The sequence below is a fragment of the Stegodyphus dumicola genome, chromosome X2 (assembly GCF_044657685.1).
Source record: "Stegodyphus dumicola isolate Sdum_Otavi_A_Nest chromosome X2, ASM4465768v1".
In the NCBI taxonomy this organism is placed as follows: domain Eukaryota; kingdom Metazoa; phylum Arthropoda; class Arachnida; order Araneae; family Eresidae; genus Stegodyphus; species Stegodyphus dumicola.
In genome coordinates this window covers 130,832,479-130,848,443 of record NC_140781.1, presented here as the reverse complement: position 1 = coordinate 130,848,443, position 15,965 = coordinate 130,832,479, and the positions used below count along the sequence as shown (strand labels likewise).

Genomic DNA, 15,965 nt, shown 5'->3' with positions numbered 1-15,965 from the left:
GTTCCTTACATAAGGTAACTGCCCTTTGTGAACCGTACTAATCATTTTGTTACAAAATAATAAAACTATAATCCATTATATAAAAATAATAATTCTGTATGAAAACTTAAAGGTGGGAGCCTTCAAATTTATGTACTGCATAAGGTGGGTAAAAGGAACAAATAACAGAGGTAAAAACAGGGCTACTGTTTTGAACCATCATTCCCTTAATATATTCTATTCTTAAGAGATAATCATCCATAAATTTTCAAAATTCATTTATCATAATTTGAAATTACTTGGCTGTATTAATTTTATTTACTTTTTACATTCACTTCATTTTCAAAAGAATTATAAAACTTATAGCATTAACCCATTAGCCGTTGATGTTGTGTTGACGCAATGGTCAAAATAAATGCGTATATAAATATAACTACGTAAGATATATTTGTACCAGCAGATGATTTTTTGTATGGAATTATGAAGATTATTTCTGTAAAAAAATATTTGCCTTCTACAATCAATTTGTTTATAATAATTAATCTCACACTTTAAGCAAAATTTAAGCAAAATTTTCGACCGGGTATTTTTGCCGAAAATATTTAACGAAAGAATCGCCGTCTTTATGAGTGATCTATTTTTAGTCGAGGTCACCGTTTATCAGAATATTACATCAATCAGATGTTTATATTTGTGCTGGGAAGGAAGGAAAAGCAGGTGTTGCGCTTACGCAACGTCAGCAGGAAACGGGTAAGCTCCTTTTTTACTCTTTCCTTTCGATGTTCTGGTTCATATTCTGGCTGCTTTAAAAATGCCTATAACGAAGTATCTTACATTAGGAGAAGCCCTTCAAAGATAATTTTAATGAAGAAACAGATGATGATAATGTTAATAATGATCGGAATGAAACTGATATAGTTATTCCCCCAGAAATTTTAGAAGCTACTGATGAAGAAGAAGAGAATGACAATTTTTTAAATAATGAAAATGATATTGCTAGGAAGTTAAAATTCACGTAAGAAGTAAGTTTCAGCCTTATAAAAGCAGTGGTAGTCATAAGAAAAAGTTTAAAAAGCAGAAAACTGAAAACTTGAAATGGATAAGAAAGGAACCCTCAGTTATGTCTCAGGAAGAAAATGAAGAAAGAGATAGAAGAGAAGCTATAAAAGACAAAATACAAGGTAACTGGAGAGATGTTCGATTTCCTTTTTTTGTATAGCCATTTACTCTCTTCTTGTTGAACAGACAAATTTATACGCTGTCAGCAAAAAAATCTCCCAGAATTTATTGCATCTGAAACCTATATGGGAAGATTTATTGGAATATTATATATACGGGATATTATTCTTTACCTCAAGAAGAAATGTATTCTTGATTAGGACTTGATAAGAACATTTCTGTTCCTACTGTACGAGAATCGATATCACGTTTGTAGTACAGGAATACGAAGCAGAATTTGCATTTAGCTGACAAAAGTCAAATTGACAATAGTGATAAATTATATAAGGTGAGACCGTATCTAAACTTACTAAATATCACGACTTTCTACTACTGGAAATAAAAAGTGTCTTTTAGATTTCAGACGCGAGATTGCATTATTCCTTTTGCAAACTCCTATTGAGCATGTAGAATTAGGCAGAAATAGATCAGCAACAGTAAGCACCTAGTAAATTCAGCATTCAAAACCATTGCATGGAGATGGTAGACATTTTATCGTAAAGTCCGATGATAACAAAAGACTTCGTTGTAAAGAGTGCCATAGCCAGACTGTTAATAGATGCAAAGCATGTAATGTTGCTTTACATCTAGATTGTAGTGAAGCTTTTCATTCTTGAATCTTTCAATTGAAAGAATCTGTCTTTGTAAAAGAAATATAATGTATATTTTAATATTAAATTAATTAAAAGTAAAGTGATTTATAGATTTATAAAACGCTATACAGCTAAAAAGTAATCCAGGGCTCCACTCAAAGGAAACATCGCATGAGTACAATCCTACTCACTCAACATTTGTAGTCTTATTCCGCTCACGTTGTGAGAATGCGACACTCGCTTTTCCTACAGGTAAGAGCATCTTTTTTTCCTTTCAATGTAAATTTATGTTATAAATGCTTAATTTAATATTTGTTATTATTTTCATGAGAAAAGAATCATTCCTTGTAGTTTTGACAGTTAATGGGTTAATTCGAACACTTTTAAAGTAACTCAAAAATATAATTAATGACACTATAATTTAATAATCTTCCCTGAAAAACATTAAAATTCTTTATTTTATTAATTCAAAAATACTTATTTAAATAGATATTTCTCCTAGCAAAAATTTTTAATCGTACACTTTTATAAAACACAGAAAAAACAGTATTATGTGTTTAAATTTAGAAATAACATTCATTATTTTCATAATTATTAAAAATTTAAACATACTATTTTTACATGCATTAATTCATTTAAAAAAATTTTTATCTTCATCATAACAATACTCATCATTCTAAACATTACGCATGTTCTATATTATACTCAATAATTTTTACATTCATTTTCTATACTAATATTTAAAATTATTTAATTCATTTTTTTACATTTACCTCAATCTTGAAATAATTCTAGAAATATAACTATTAATAAATTTTAATTTACTAACCTTCATTAAAATTTTTAAAATATTAAAATTCTATTAGACCAAATTATTAAAATTGAAATTTTTAATATCGTAAAATTTTAGCGATATCGCTTAAGAAACAGTGCTATATTTTTTTAATTCAAAATAATAAGAAATACAGCATATCTAAAATTTTGAATATAATAAAAAATTAGAAATTTCTGTACAATTATAATGTACTAATTTGATAACAATTATAATGTAGTCATAAAAACATGTACAATTATAATGTATTCATAAAAACATGTACAATTATAATGTATTCATAAAAACATGTACAATTATAATGTATTCATAAAAACACTTGTCTGAAAGTTTAGAATCAACAGCACTATGAGTTTTGCTCCGCTGAAAATGAACCTAATTCTAAGATAATTTTCAGTTTTCAACAAAATATGCTATTAAGAAAGCAGAAGTTCTCTGTAGTAAAGATTTTCCTAATTTTCATCCCTAAGAAAATTGCACCATTATGTTCCATGCATATGATATTAAATTAACACTACCTAGCAGTTAACAAAAGTGCTGCAAGTGCTATTTTTAATAATCTATACCTTTCTGCCACCGATATAAAATTAACAAGCTTGCTTATTGGAAAAATGTTAAGAAATTAGCAATTAAAGCTGTAACTCTGCATTAGACATTCTTTTTACATTAATTAGACATTCTTTTCACATGCTAACCACAAAAACTCAAAATTAATTTAAGGACAGCAAAATATACATCGTAAAGTAAGGATTTATCCAAAGCGAAAAACTAAACAGAAATCTGCATTTAATATAACGCTAAAACATTTCAGTAAAGGCAGAAAATGCCAAATAAATTCAATAATAAAATAAGTTTGCTTCATTGATCAAAATATATTGATATAGTGCAGTTGTTGAACAATTTTATTTGTGTATACAAATAAAAATTTGCAGTTAAAATTTTACCATGATGATTTTTCTGAAAAATGAAATTTCATTTGTTTACATACAAACATACGTGATGGCACATAAAATTGAGCATCGCTAAATGTGATTATATTTGTCCACTACTATTCTGATAATATTAAATGACAAGAAAAGTAATTTTCTTAAAAATATCTAGGGAGTTGCGCCAACAAATAGTTACATTTTCTTCAAACAACCGTCAGCCTATGTTTTAGCTTTCACATAAGCCTGCTTTACAACAGCTGTTTCTTTGTGCTAAGTTTCCAGTGTTCATTTAAAAATGCAGCAAAGAGATGTCAGAGAAGTTAAGATGCCGGTAAGTTGTTTCAGTTTTAAAACTTCTACATATTTGTTAAAAAAATTTTTTTTACAGTATCATACTACAAAAAACTAACATAATTTGGTTTGATTTATTTGATTATGGCAAAGCAATCAAGGGCTATCTGCATCTGGGCAGAGGGACCCCTTCATGGAAGACTTCCTAAGGAAAACTGGCCTGGAATCCATTACAGTATTTACAAACTCACATGGAAAAAAATAACATCATGTAAGAGTGATAATGTTCTTACATGCACTTTTAACAAGCTAAATTAACAAATGAAACTTTACACATAGGAATAGAAAATATGGAAGATATTCTTTGAATCTATATTTATTCATCAAGTAATATAAAACATATGAATGATGAGTGTATGCAAGAGAAGCAGGTAAAACATTTAGCCTTTCGAAATTTATATATATTATATATATAAACACATTTTCTCTTTTTTTCCAAAATTCTATTAGACTGTATATCATCCGAACAGCAGAATATAATCTGCACTGATAAGAAAAGAGATAATTCTGCTTGTATATTAAAGTTCTCCTGCCTGCTTTACATGTCTCTTAACCTGTACGAAGATAGCTTTAAGACATACATGAGAAAATAGCACTAAAAGCCTCATTTTTCGAGCATAAAATTCTCGTTTTCCCATCACCTTGAAACAAATTGCTAACATGAAAATATACTTCAAACAAATACTTTAAAATTTGACAAAATTTGACTCAAAATTAAAAGACCCTGTACAAGTTATCTCAACCATCAAAATTACACATTTTAAGTTTCAGAATCTTTCAATACGACTTCACACTTAATAGCAGCTTCATTTAATAAAAAATGGGGGGGGGGGAATACTTATTTTTAGTTGAATGCTGCAGACTTATTACAGCATAATTAAATATAACAATTTTGACCCCCAAAAAATTAAGATTTTTCTAATCAGTTCAAATTTTTTGTTGAACAATTCACAGATAAAACCTGAATGTACACTGTTCACATCTAGTGCACAACACAGGCATTTCAGTAACAAAACTATAGTTATATATATACATAATAATCATGAGCTATATACATTACACTTGAAATCAAACTAAGGTTCACATTATTAACGTAAAAATACAATATTGTTCTAAAAATACAAAACATTTATAAACAAATATTTAAATAAAGCATGCCAAAAAAAAATTCAGTTTGTGAATACATGTTTAACTGTCAGGTTTAACTGGTGCTCTAAAACCAGTCCATACCAAATATCCCTATGAAGTACCTTCAATATTAAAGGGCATTTAAAGGGATTCTGATATCAACAATTAATGAAAAATATCAAAATTTAATAATGAATATTTATATTACAGTTAATTAAGATTAATGAAAACAGTTTTAAATAGATAAAATCTTTTCTAAACAGCACATAGAAACTATTATTTCATACGAAATGCACATAAAAAATTTACTAAAACTTATTATTTTTGTTGTCAGTGCATCTCTTAAATACGCACAAACACAAATACAAATACATATAAGCATTGCGTGATGCAAATAGTTTTCACAGAAAATGGTAATTCATAAAAGTACTTACTTTGCCAGTCTAGCCATCACACTAGCAGATCTCTGTAAGGTACACACATCAGTAGTTGAGGGGAGGTGATGCTCTTCACGGTAGGCCTCAAATTTGGATTTGATACTGCTAAGGTTCACAGGAATATTTTCAAGGCCATGATCCGGTTTAGAATCAGCTAAAGGAGGAAATAAATATCTTATAATATCTGCTTTTTTTGTAACTTGCTCTCCCAATTCAGCACGCACGATTCTCCCCGCCCTAGCAATCACGGAAAACTGTACCAACCTTCCTTTGCTTCATTTAACCAGTCGGGTTCACTATTTTTTCTTCCTGTAGGAAAGCTCTGAAGCTGCTTATACCACTGGATATCTAGCGAAGATCCTGCTGCACATCTATCATCGAGATCTTCTATCTCCGACATCGAAAACCCGCCGGAATTCGTTACGCTAACTTCTCTCCGATTCCACACAACGACTTCTTCATCGATTTCCCCACCCTCCTGACCCTCAGCCGAACGCCCCCGCGTCAGCGTGGACTGCACCGGCATGCCCCACCTTTCACTTGGGAGAAAATAAGTGCATCTTTCACGCGGATTCTGGGAACTAGATTGATTACCGAAACATGAGGTCGACGCTCTTTTGCATTGGATTGGTGGTATTAAGCGTTATTTCACAATAACACATAAAACTCTACAATACTTAAGAATATCCAGAATATTAAACAAATAAAACATGAAAGAGTGTAATTCAATGAATCTCTTACCAATAAATTAAAAGTTTCTGTAATATAAACAGAACTTTATTATTATTATTATTTTTTTTTTTTTTACAATTCTCGTTTTGAAAGAAAGTTCATTTATGCTAGAATCCACACCTAAGTTTCATACTATTCCATAAAAAAAAAATAAACTTATTTAATACTTTTTAAAGTTAAAATGGTTTCCAAGAGGCTTCTTTCATATGATGTGCTTTTTGCGAGATTCTTAACAATTACAATATAATATGAATGGTTAATGAATATATATGGTTATATATATTTCATATGAAAAATTAAGGTCAGTGCAGGGCTTAATTTCTAAAATGAAATGTGCCGGAGCCTTACGGAAGGCCGTCAGAAAAGGAAAAAATAAAACAAATAAATAAAAATACAATAAAAGAAAATAAAATTTAAAAAAAAATCAATACTTTCAGGTTTTATATAACGGGCGCTTTTGAACATTTTACGCGTTACCATTATTTATTAAATATCATATTCCTCGCACTTAAACCACATAAAATTCATTTCAACAGCAATATAAAAAATATTTAAAAACAGCATAACTTCTGAATTTTCAATACACAGTCTCTCGCGCTAGAGATAATGTTTTTTTCTCAGTGCTGCCATTGCTCTCTTTGACATCGTTGAGTACGTTAATAAAAATTTCGTTAAAGTTTCACAAAATTTCAAATACATAATAAAACAAATCGAAAATCAAAATTCAGGCTTTCAAGTGCCCATGTTCAGTTGGAGGACTACATTATTCAAAATTTCATGGCTCTGGGTGCCATTACTTTTTCACAATGAGAGAAACATCCCTGCAGATTCTTCATAAATGGCTATAATATTTGGTGGCAACAGTTTAAAAAGTGAACCAACACAGGATGTGAAAAACGTAAAATGCTATTTTAAGATTATTAGGGCTTTGGGTCTCACGCCCCTTTAGGCTAATAATGAAAATAATAAACAATTAAAAGTAAAATTCAATAACATGCAACGAGATAAACAAAAGCTTAATAAATTATTTAATTTATGATGAAAAGTTAAATAACAAAATAAAATACCAGAACCCTTTATATTTGCGGTTGCGGATGGAATTAAAATTTCATATGAAAATCTAAGCCGGGATCCGGCTGAATTTAAATTCTGAATAAACAAGTACAAAACAGCATTTGAAAGGATGACGGAGGGGGGGGGATCTTTAAAAAAAGACCATTCATTTTTCAGCAAACCAATGAAAAAAAGGTAAAACGTTTAAAAGCGCCGCTATAGGGATAGAAAGAATGCTAGGAACAGTAACAAACTATGGAAGAACATACGACTGCTTTGTCCTTTTGTCCAAAATGATGTTTCGCCTAATCATTCCTCCCCTTGTCCCTTTCGTAAGAGCATCTTTTTACCATTTCCCCCACTGTCCTCTTAATCTCAATATGATGTGCCACCAGGGGTTAAGCAAGATAAGCTTGGTTTATTTGATTATTGAAAAGCGCTTGTGGAGGGATGCCATTCGTGGAGAACCTTCCAAGGAAACTGGCTCGTAATTACATTACATATAAATTTTTGCTTGGGCACTGGTGTGCTCTCGGGAAGAGCGAGATAAGAGTTTTGCTTTATCTGCCCTTTCAATCCTCATCTCTTTAATCTCTTAACACCTACTTTTATTTTCACATCACTAGCTTATATTGATAGCTACAATTTTTAGTGAGCTATTTTTTACATTAATTTCCATTCATGATTATTAAAATTCTTCCTTGGCTTCTTTTTCTTTAAATGTACTTTTAAATCTTAATTTGGATATTTATTTATTTACACATAATTTAAAATCATAAACAGTAATAAAATCATCTACTACTTATAAAAATTAAACAAATGTGATAACATCGTTTTCATAAATTGAACTTTCACATACATAAAACAATTCTTAATTTCTGAAATAATAATGTAGAGCCATTATTATTATTTTGAAGCAGGAAACGCAAAAATGTGCAGTGTCCTCGCAGGACTCGAACCCTGGGCTTCTCGAAAACGCGTCGAGTATGCTTCCAGTTACACCACTAAAGCAAGCGGAAAGGATCTTGGATCTAAACTTGATAAGACGTCTATAAACTTTGATGGCCTTTACCAATAAAATCACAGTAATTCCATAAGAAAGCACAAGTGAAAAGGAAGAGAATCCATTTTTTGTTTGACTAAAAATCTTTTTGTTTCTACTGCTTTTTCAGGGGTGGGGGTAGAGAGAAAGGAGAGAGTAAATACCTTATATATTCTCCCTTTTTGCTACATTTTTGGGGCAGAGAGAATAAGAGACAATGAAGAGAGTAAATACCTTATATACTCCCCCTTTTAAAAAAGCGACTGAGGATTAGGGGCAACAAATCGCCAAACCTTGGTGTTAACGAATTATCAACCGCCACCTTTTAGTTCAAGCGCCATTTGTAGTCACTAGTTTTTTTTTTTTTTTTTAAACCTCAATGAGAAAACGCGAAAAATGTACAATCCCCTCGTCAGGACCCATTGAATACGCATCGAGTATGCTCCCAATTACACCACGAAGACGTGGAAGGAGGAAGAAAATATCATATAGCAAGATATTATTTATTTCGCATCTTCTCTCTTTTTAACGTCAAACGCGATTAGGCAGAGCTTTCGGGAATGGCTATTTTAAATGCTTACTTATTGGAAAGAATGAACTACTTAAATAATGCGATGTGCGCAATTTAATCAACCATTGAATATGGTTGTCCAGGGAATAGAAAAGGAGGTAGGTAGTCTGTTGGCAAGAGGTCTGGGGAGTATGGCGGATGGGGTAATGTCTCCCAGCCCAGTCCCTGGATGATTTCCCTGGCCTCCCGAGCCACATGTGGCCTCGCATTGTAATGGAAGAGGAGTAAACCCTTACGATTGACCAATGTTAGTTCTTTATGCATCAGTGACTGATGCACCCGTTCCAACTGCTGCGAGTACAGACCTGCCATGATGGTTTGGCCCACTGGCAGAAGCTCATAGTGCACCACTTGGCGACTAGTCCATCAGACACAGAGCATGATCTTGCGTGGGTGGAGAGAAGGTTTTGCAGTGTGAGGCACAGGGTCTCGTGGGGACAACCAATGTCTGGAATGCCTGGGTGTGTCATAATGGTCCCACTTTTCATTCATCACTGGTCAGTACTCTATCAAATATGGATGCACTGCTGTGACGAGTTAGCAATGACAAACAGGCAGCACTGTTGCTTGTTTGCATCGGACAGCAAGTGGGGTACTCACTTGCTTTGCTTGTACGCCTTTCCTATGCGATGGAAATGGAGTCTGATCGTTTCATCAGATACCTGAAGGTGTGCAGCAAGCTCACTACATGTTTGACTACCATCACTCTCTATGGCTGCTCTCAAGGCCTCATCATCCAGTGCTAGTGGCCAACCGCTGTGTCGTGCATCACTAACAGACATATCCTCTGACCTGAAGTTCTGGAAACATTGCTTAGCAGTTCGTTTGTTAACGACATCATCCCTAAAGGCCGGGCTAAATCGGCGACTTGATTCTGCTAATGACAAGCCCATTTTAAAATAATACAGGAAAAAACTCCGAAAAAGCGCTTTTAACGCGTCCCTTTCAATCACTCGCTGTGCGAGTTATGTTTGAAGAACCGATGCAACGTGCTTTTATACTCTTGGTCAATGTCCGGACTCCCATCCTAACTACTTCATTTGTCAGGTTTCGCGACTATTTTTATGTTCGAGTTCACTCTTCCAATGTCATATCAGAAACTGCAAGAACTTTTTTGGTTACCTTGTATTTCGTTATCCCGAAAGTTTGCATGGTAAAACGTTTTCTGTTCAGGCTATGTTAAGAAATAACACTGGTGCCCATTAAAAAAGCAACACCAAGAAGGAAAGCAAACACAAAAAAGACATTTAATGTACTTAAACAGTATAGCATGAGGATAAGCAGTTTGGGGGGTTTACATGGAGAATTATTAGAAACAGCTGCCATTCCTGGCAGCTAAAACAGCCATTACCGGTTTGGCATGAAGTCGAACTTGGCTTGGGTGACAGAAACGGGCAATTCATTCCATGTTGCTTCAAGTCTATGACACACTTCATCAACCGTACTAGCTGTAGAGGGGTGGAGGACAAATCTCTCAGCAACCCACGACCAGATGTTTTCAATGGGAGACCAGGCCAAGGAATCAATCGAATACTCTGTGTATCGAAGAAGGTCAGAACACGACGTGCAACATGTAGTCTTACATTATCTTGTTGGGAAATGGCGTTTGGCAGACCTCGAAGATGGGGCACAACCACTGGACTTGAGATGTCAAAAATGTACCGATCTGCGTTCAAATTACCGTCGATCCGAACCAGAGATGCGAGTGTCATGTATCCAGTGGCTGCTCAAACCATCACACCAGGTGCAGGGTCCCTATGCCCATATCGAATGCAAGCAAGCAACGTGCGGTCTCCTCGGAGCCTCTGGATATGTACATGGCCATCAGAATACTGCACGCAGAACTGGGACTAGTCTGAAAATACGAGTCTCGTATGACATTGTGCCACTCCTGTATCTAGCTTTGTTGTTCGGCACACCAGAGTCGCTGTCTCTCTCTATGCTGCAGTGTCAAGAGAAGACGAAGTAATGGTCGCCGTGCTGATAGTCTACGCTGCTGTAAACGTCGACGCACCGAATGAGCGGATATTGGGGGTGCCGCAAACATGTCTATTTCCTGCCTAATGGTCCATGATGTGGTTGTACGATTTTGCAAGGCCCAATATGTCAGTTTTGTTGGGCGTAGAGATTCAGCATGCCATTCAGTATGACCCTCAACAACCATATTCAGATTCCATATTCGCATGACAGTGGTTTGATGTCGACCAGTGCGACCGGCGATACCAAGGAACGATAATCCACATTCTCGATAGGCAGCGATCTTGCCTCTGTCGAATTCCGACTCTTGCTGGTAAGCATTTTTTCTTATTCGAGGCATAACACGATATTCTGAGCAGACCTCAACCTTATAAAGCGTTTTCCGAATGAGAAATCCCACTGCACAACTTTTCTTTTATGCAGTGCTTCAGAAATCATTTCTCCCTCCTCGTCTAAATGCGCTGATATACTTATCATTTTCATATCCCAAACTCTTCTTCCTTTAATGCGATTTTGACGTTCGTCAGATTATTCCTTCCTGGTGCTGCAATTTTAATGGGCAGCAGTGTATACAGAACAAACGGTTACCAAAACTTCGGACATGAGCTACCAAGAAGTCACTGCAACGCTTCTAGGAGCTCAGGTAAAACCACTATAATAAACACATTTGTAAATTCAAATCATAATCCGCGAGACACGTGACGAGTAACGCTGTAGCAATTAAAACTGCCTTGAAACGGAAACTATTCCGTTGCATTGAAATTATACAGATATGAATTAAAAAACTACCGTTTTGTAGAAAATTCATTAAAAACAAAAGTTTAACCTCAGTAGAAAATTTCATCTTTGACATTTTCAAATTATTCGCCGTTATTAATATAATGCGTAAATTTCTAATAAATCAGTTAAATCAATATCATATAATCCACTCTATTTCGTAAATTCATAAAAATGTTTTATGTAAATAGGTAGTTATCAAATAACTTAAAAGTTTAATATTGGGTGTACAAATAAGTTTTGAGCCTTTCTTTTTTGTAACTTTGAGAAGATTTTTGTAACTTTTGAATGAGAAATTGGAAGAATGTATTTTATTCAAGGTATTGTCCATCGTTAGCTACGACTTTTTCCCCCATCTTTCAGGCAGCATACAGATTCCGCGCTTAAAAAATTCTACTCTTTTTGAGGCGATCCAATAACCGACCCAATTTTTGGCTTCTTCGTATGAAGTGAAGTGCTGCTCGGCGAAGTCATGAGTCATCGACTGGAACAAGTGGAAGTCGGAAGGAGCAATGCCTAGTGAATACAGTGAGTGGGAGTAGGTAATCCCATTGAAGCCCCTCCAAAGTTTCCTTGATGACTTTTGCAGCATGTGGGCGAGCGTTGTCATGCTGAAAGATGTCTTTTGACATACTGGGGAGGGGCATTTGAGCTTCAGTGCTCGGCTTAGTTGCATCAACTGTTGTTAGTAACGTTCCCCAGTGATGCTTTCGTAAGGCTGGAGTTGCTCATAATCGATCACTCCAAGCTGATCCCACCAGATGCATAGCATTAGCTTCTTGCCACAAATATTCGGAATGGCTGTTGAAGTTGATGAATGGCCGGGCTTAACATCTCATTTCTTTAGTTCATACGGAACCCAATTCCCTAGTTTTTGAACCATACCCATGGCCCTTGATATGCTTTGGAATCGCTTGTTAAGTCACTTCGAAGGTTTTGGCGATCTCCTCTTGAGTTTGGCATGAATCTCTGTCCAATAACCCCTCCAACTCAACATCTTCAAACTTTACTGGTCACATTTTTTATTGATGAAGCTTGTTCCCCATATGCATCACACAGCAATCGATGCCCATTAGCTGCACTTTTCTTCAAATTAAAACAAAAAAGAAGCACTTCCTGCAAATTTTGTTTTATTGGTACAAAGTTTGACTTGAGTTGAGCACAAAGAAAGTTTGTTGTTTACATATCAGCAAAATGAAACAGATTGATTTTTAGACGGAAATGCTGGCGCTTTAACATGAATATAGATACAAGATTGTCCAACAGGATTTAATACCAGTAACGCGCTTTCATACAAATCCCTCAAAACGTATTTGTACACCCATTTATCGCACCTGTTTATATAGTCATAATCATATCAATGCACAATAACTAGGATATAGAATACTGTTATTTACACTGTACTGTTATAAAATAATTATCAGTTTTACACAAAGAAATTGCACGAAAACCAAGCACTGAATTCAAGAATTACGAAGGAAGAGGGTACTCTCTACATTGGGGAAGGGGAGAGCAGGTTGAAGTGATTTGGGCGAAGGAGTGCTTGAAGCTTGGAGCTAAGAATACTTCCTACATCTCCTTGGCTTGGAGGGAGGGAGAATCATGAGGATGCTGATGAGAGACCCGCATTTCTGAAGCGAAAGAGAATGTCCACAGGAAATTTTAACGCAAATGTGTAGAACGCAAAACAAAGAAGAGTGCAACACTTTCTGAACACGACCTCTGCTGATATTAGCTGTGAAGCAGAATCTGAAAGGGATAAAAAATTTCCGAAGTCCGAGTTGTTAAGTGAACAAAAATAAGGTTCTGTGCAAGTGAAAATTTTTAATTCATCCTTTCAAGTTCCCCTTCCAGTATTTTCAGAAACTAAAAGACAGCTCTCGTAAATTCTTTGCACTTTCTGGAGAAAAACCGGAGGGCATTTTTATTCTCTCAACTTGACCATTAAAAGGCTTTGTTTCCCAGAGAAAGAGAGATATTCATTCAGTTAAAATCGGTTTTTAAAACAGATTTTTATTATTAAAATGAAATTTTCAAAATAAAAGAATTTTCAATTGAAAGTGTGCTTCATTTATATGAAAGAAGTCTCGGAGCCCTCTTATATAAGGGCTCCAGTGCGCTCCGGCTAGAATTAATATCAAAAATCGAGAAGTACCGGAACCGGACTCCGATGCAATTTAAACTCTGGGCCAGTGAATACCTGGGGACCATACCCAAGGTATCAGAGGCCCACAGTTAAAAAATATCTGATTTAGCCCTACATGCCAATACTCAAAGCACTAACATCCCATTGCCTTCCTTAATTTTAATAAATACTCTGATACCCATTAGAACTTCTGACATCTGGTCTAAAACTGACAACAGCGCATCCACAATGAATTTCTGCCGAAAGATAGACCAATTAAACTACCTCCTACTGATTCAAGACGGATATCGTGCACATTACGTAAATGGCTAAATAAATTAGAACGAAATTGAAAATATCTTCTTGCAAAAAGTGTCAATTTCTTTTTTAAGAATAAACTATCCAGAATGAAATAACTTTGTACACGATGCTAGAATATTATGGAAGAACAACGGCTGGCACACAATCCTGTCAAAAAAACTAAAATGGTGGTGGTAAAATAGGTTCTAATTTATTTCGCCATTTACGTGATGTGCATGATGTCTGTCTTGAATCAGTAGGAGGTAGTTTAATTGGGCTATCGGCAGAAATTCATTAACCTATCAACTATTAAGAGAGCATATTGGGGATATATGTGACATTATTTTTCAAAAATTAAAAAATAATTTGAAATTAGAATAATTAAAATTTCCTACAGTGCTATCAAAGATAATGTAAAGCGCTTAGAAATTAAAAATATGAAATTTAATTTGCGAAAAATGTAATCGAAATGTCAGTAAATTCAAAAATAGCCTGTTCAATAATTTATTTGCATATTTATTTGTATGAAAATATTAATAGCTGATTTGGAAAAATGTTTTACCTGAATTGGTTTTGTCCCAGTAGTTTGGATAAATGAGATTCTACTTGAATATTTTACTAGATGTACTTAAAAAAAAAAAAAAAAAAAAAAAAAAAAAAAAAAAAAAACTGTTAAATGTAGTAAAATACGATTTTTGAAAATAAATTGCACTTCAATGCAATTTTTTGTCATTTGCTTGCTTAAAATTTATTTTTTCGTTTACGTTATTTTATTTATTACCTCTTTTATGCTTTGTAAGTTATGTTTATATCAGTTTAGTTCAAAATTACCTTACACTCAAATATTATACCAATATTGAGCAACAGGATTAATTTGGTTTGGATTTTTTTTTTTTTTTTTTATTTATTTATTTGTCAAGTAAGTGATAAAAGGCCAAGTATGGTAAACCAAGGAAAATCACGGAATTTCTAAGCAGCCAATGGCATCTCAGAATTAGAGGATTTCGTGAGGTAGCTTTTGTAAAAGGAGAAAACTCGGGAAGCTGTTTGCGAAATTTAGTTTCTCCGCTTACTGCCTTGATAAGAGTTATGCCTTTTGTAGTCACAGTTCTTTTGGAATGCAGTTGGGTAAGAGGATCCAGAAAACCTCCTTGATGAATGTCGACCAGTACTCCAAAATGATCAAGGAAGTCAGCCCCAATAATAGGTTGAGAGACTGCAGCAATAACAAACGGTAAAATAAAATTGCCTGCGTAATGATAAGTCCAGAAGTCCAGTTTAATCAGTCTTTGGGCAAAAGTAGGTATTGTAGTCGCATTTGCAGCAAAATTTGATGCTTGGCAGGTGGCTGATCGTGCTCCATAACTGTGGGAGGAACTACCGAGACATATGCTCCCGTATCACTCAGATATTTTGACGATGTGGATTTATCCGAGGGTATAAACGATAAATATCCATTTTGCCGTCAGCCGAAGACTCAAGTGATGGCAGCACTAGTTTTCTATCTGAAAGGTACAGAGTTTTGTACACTTGGTAACTTTTTCTTTGAAACGCTGATGGTACAAGCAATGCTCTGTATTACCTCATCATCGATGGCTTGATGAACGGCATTTTTTGTTCTGCTGTTCTCATTCAGTTGAATGCAATCTGGAGAGTGTTTCAATTCGAAAAAGGAGGGATGAAATATTCATTAGTAAGTTTTTTTAGCGCAGTCTTCTGTTTTTACTTCAAACATTGATTCACTGTTTCCCATGGCTGCCATGATATCATCGACCATCTCGGCTAGCTTGTCTAACGAGTTATTGGAAATGGCTAAGATCTGTTGTGCATGTGTTGGCAATCGCTGCAGGAAAAGCGATTTAAGAAGATCCTCACCCATTTCTGAGGCAGCCTTACTTTGCATCTCCAGTAAGAAGCATGA

The 15,965-nt window shown here is 34.5% G+C and overlaps 1 protein-coding gene across 13 annotated transcripts in view; it reads right to left on the bottom strand.

The window, feature by feature from the left end:
- LOC118188269 (uncharacterized) overlaps nt 1–15,965 on the bottom strand; it is a 282,549-nt gene that overhangs the window by 25,428 nt on the left and 241,156 nt on the right. For all 13 annotated transcript variants that reach the window (XM_085809316.1, XM_085809319.1, XM_085809315.1 and 10 more), the window contains one exon: nt 5,465–5,621. In XM_085809316.1, coding sequence (XP_085665442.1) covers nt 5,465–5,621 — 157 coding nt within the window. The remainder of the gene's footprint in view (nt 1–5,464; nt 5,622–15,965) is intronic.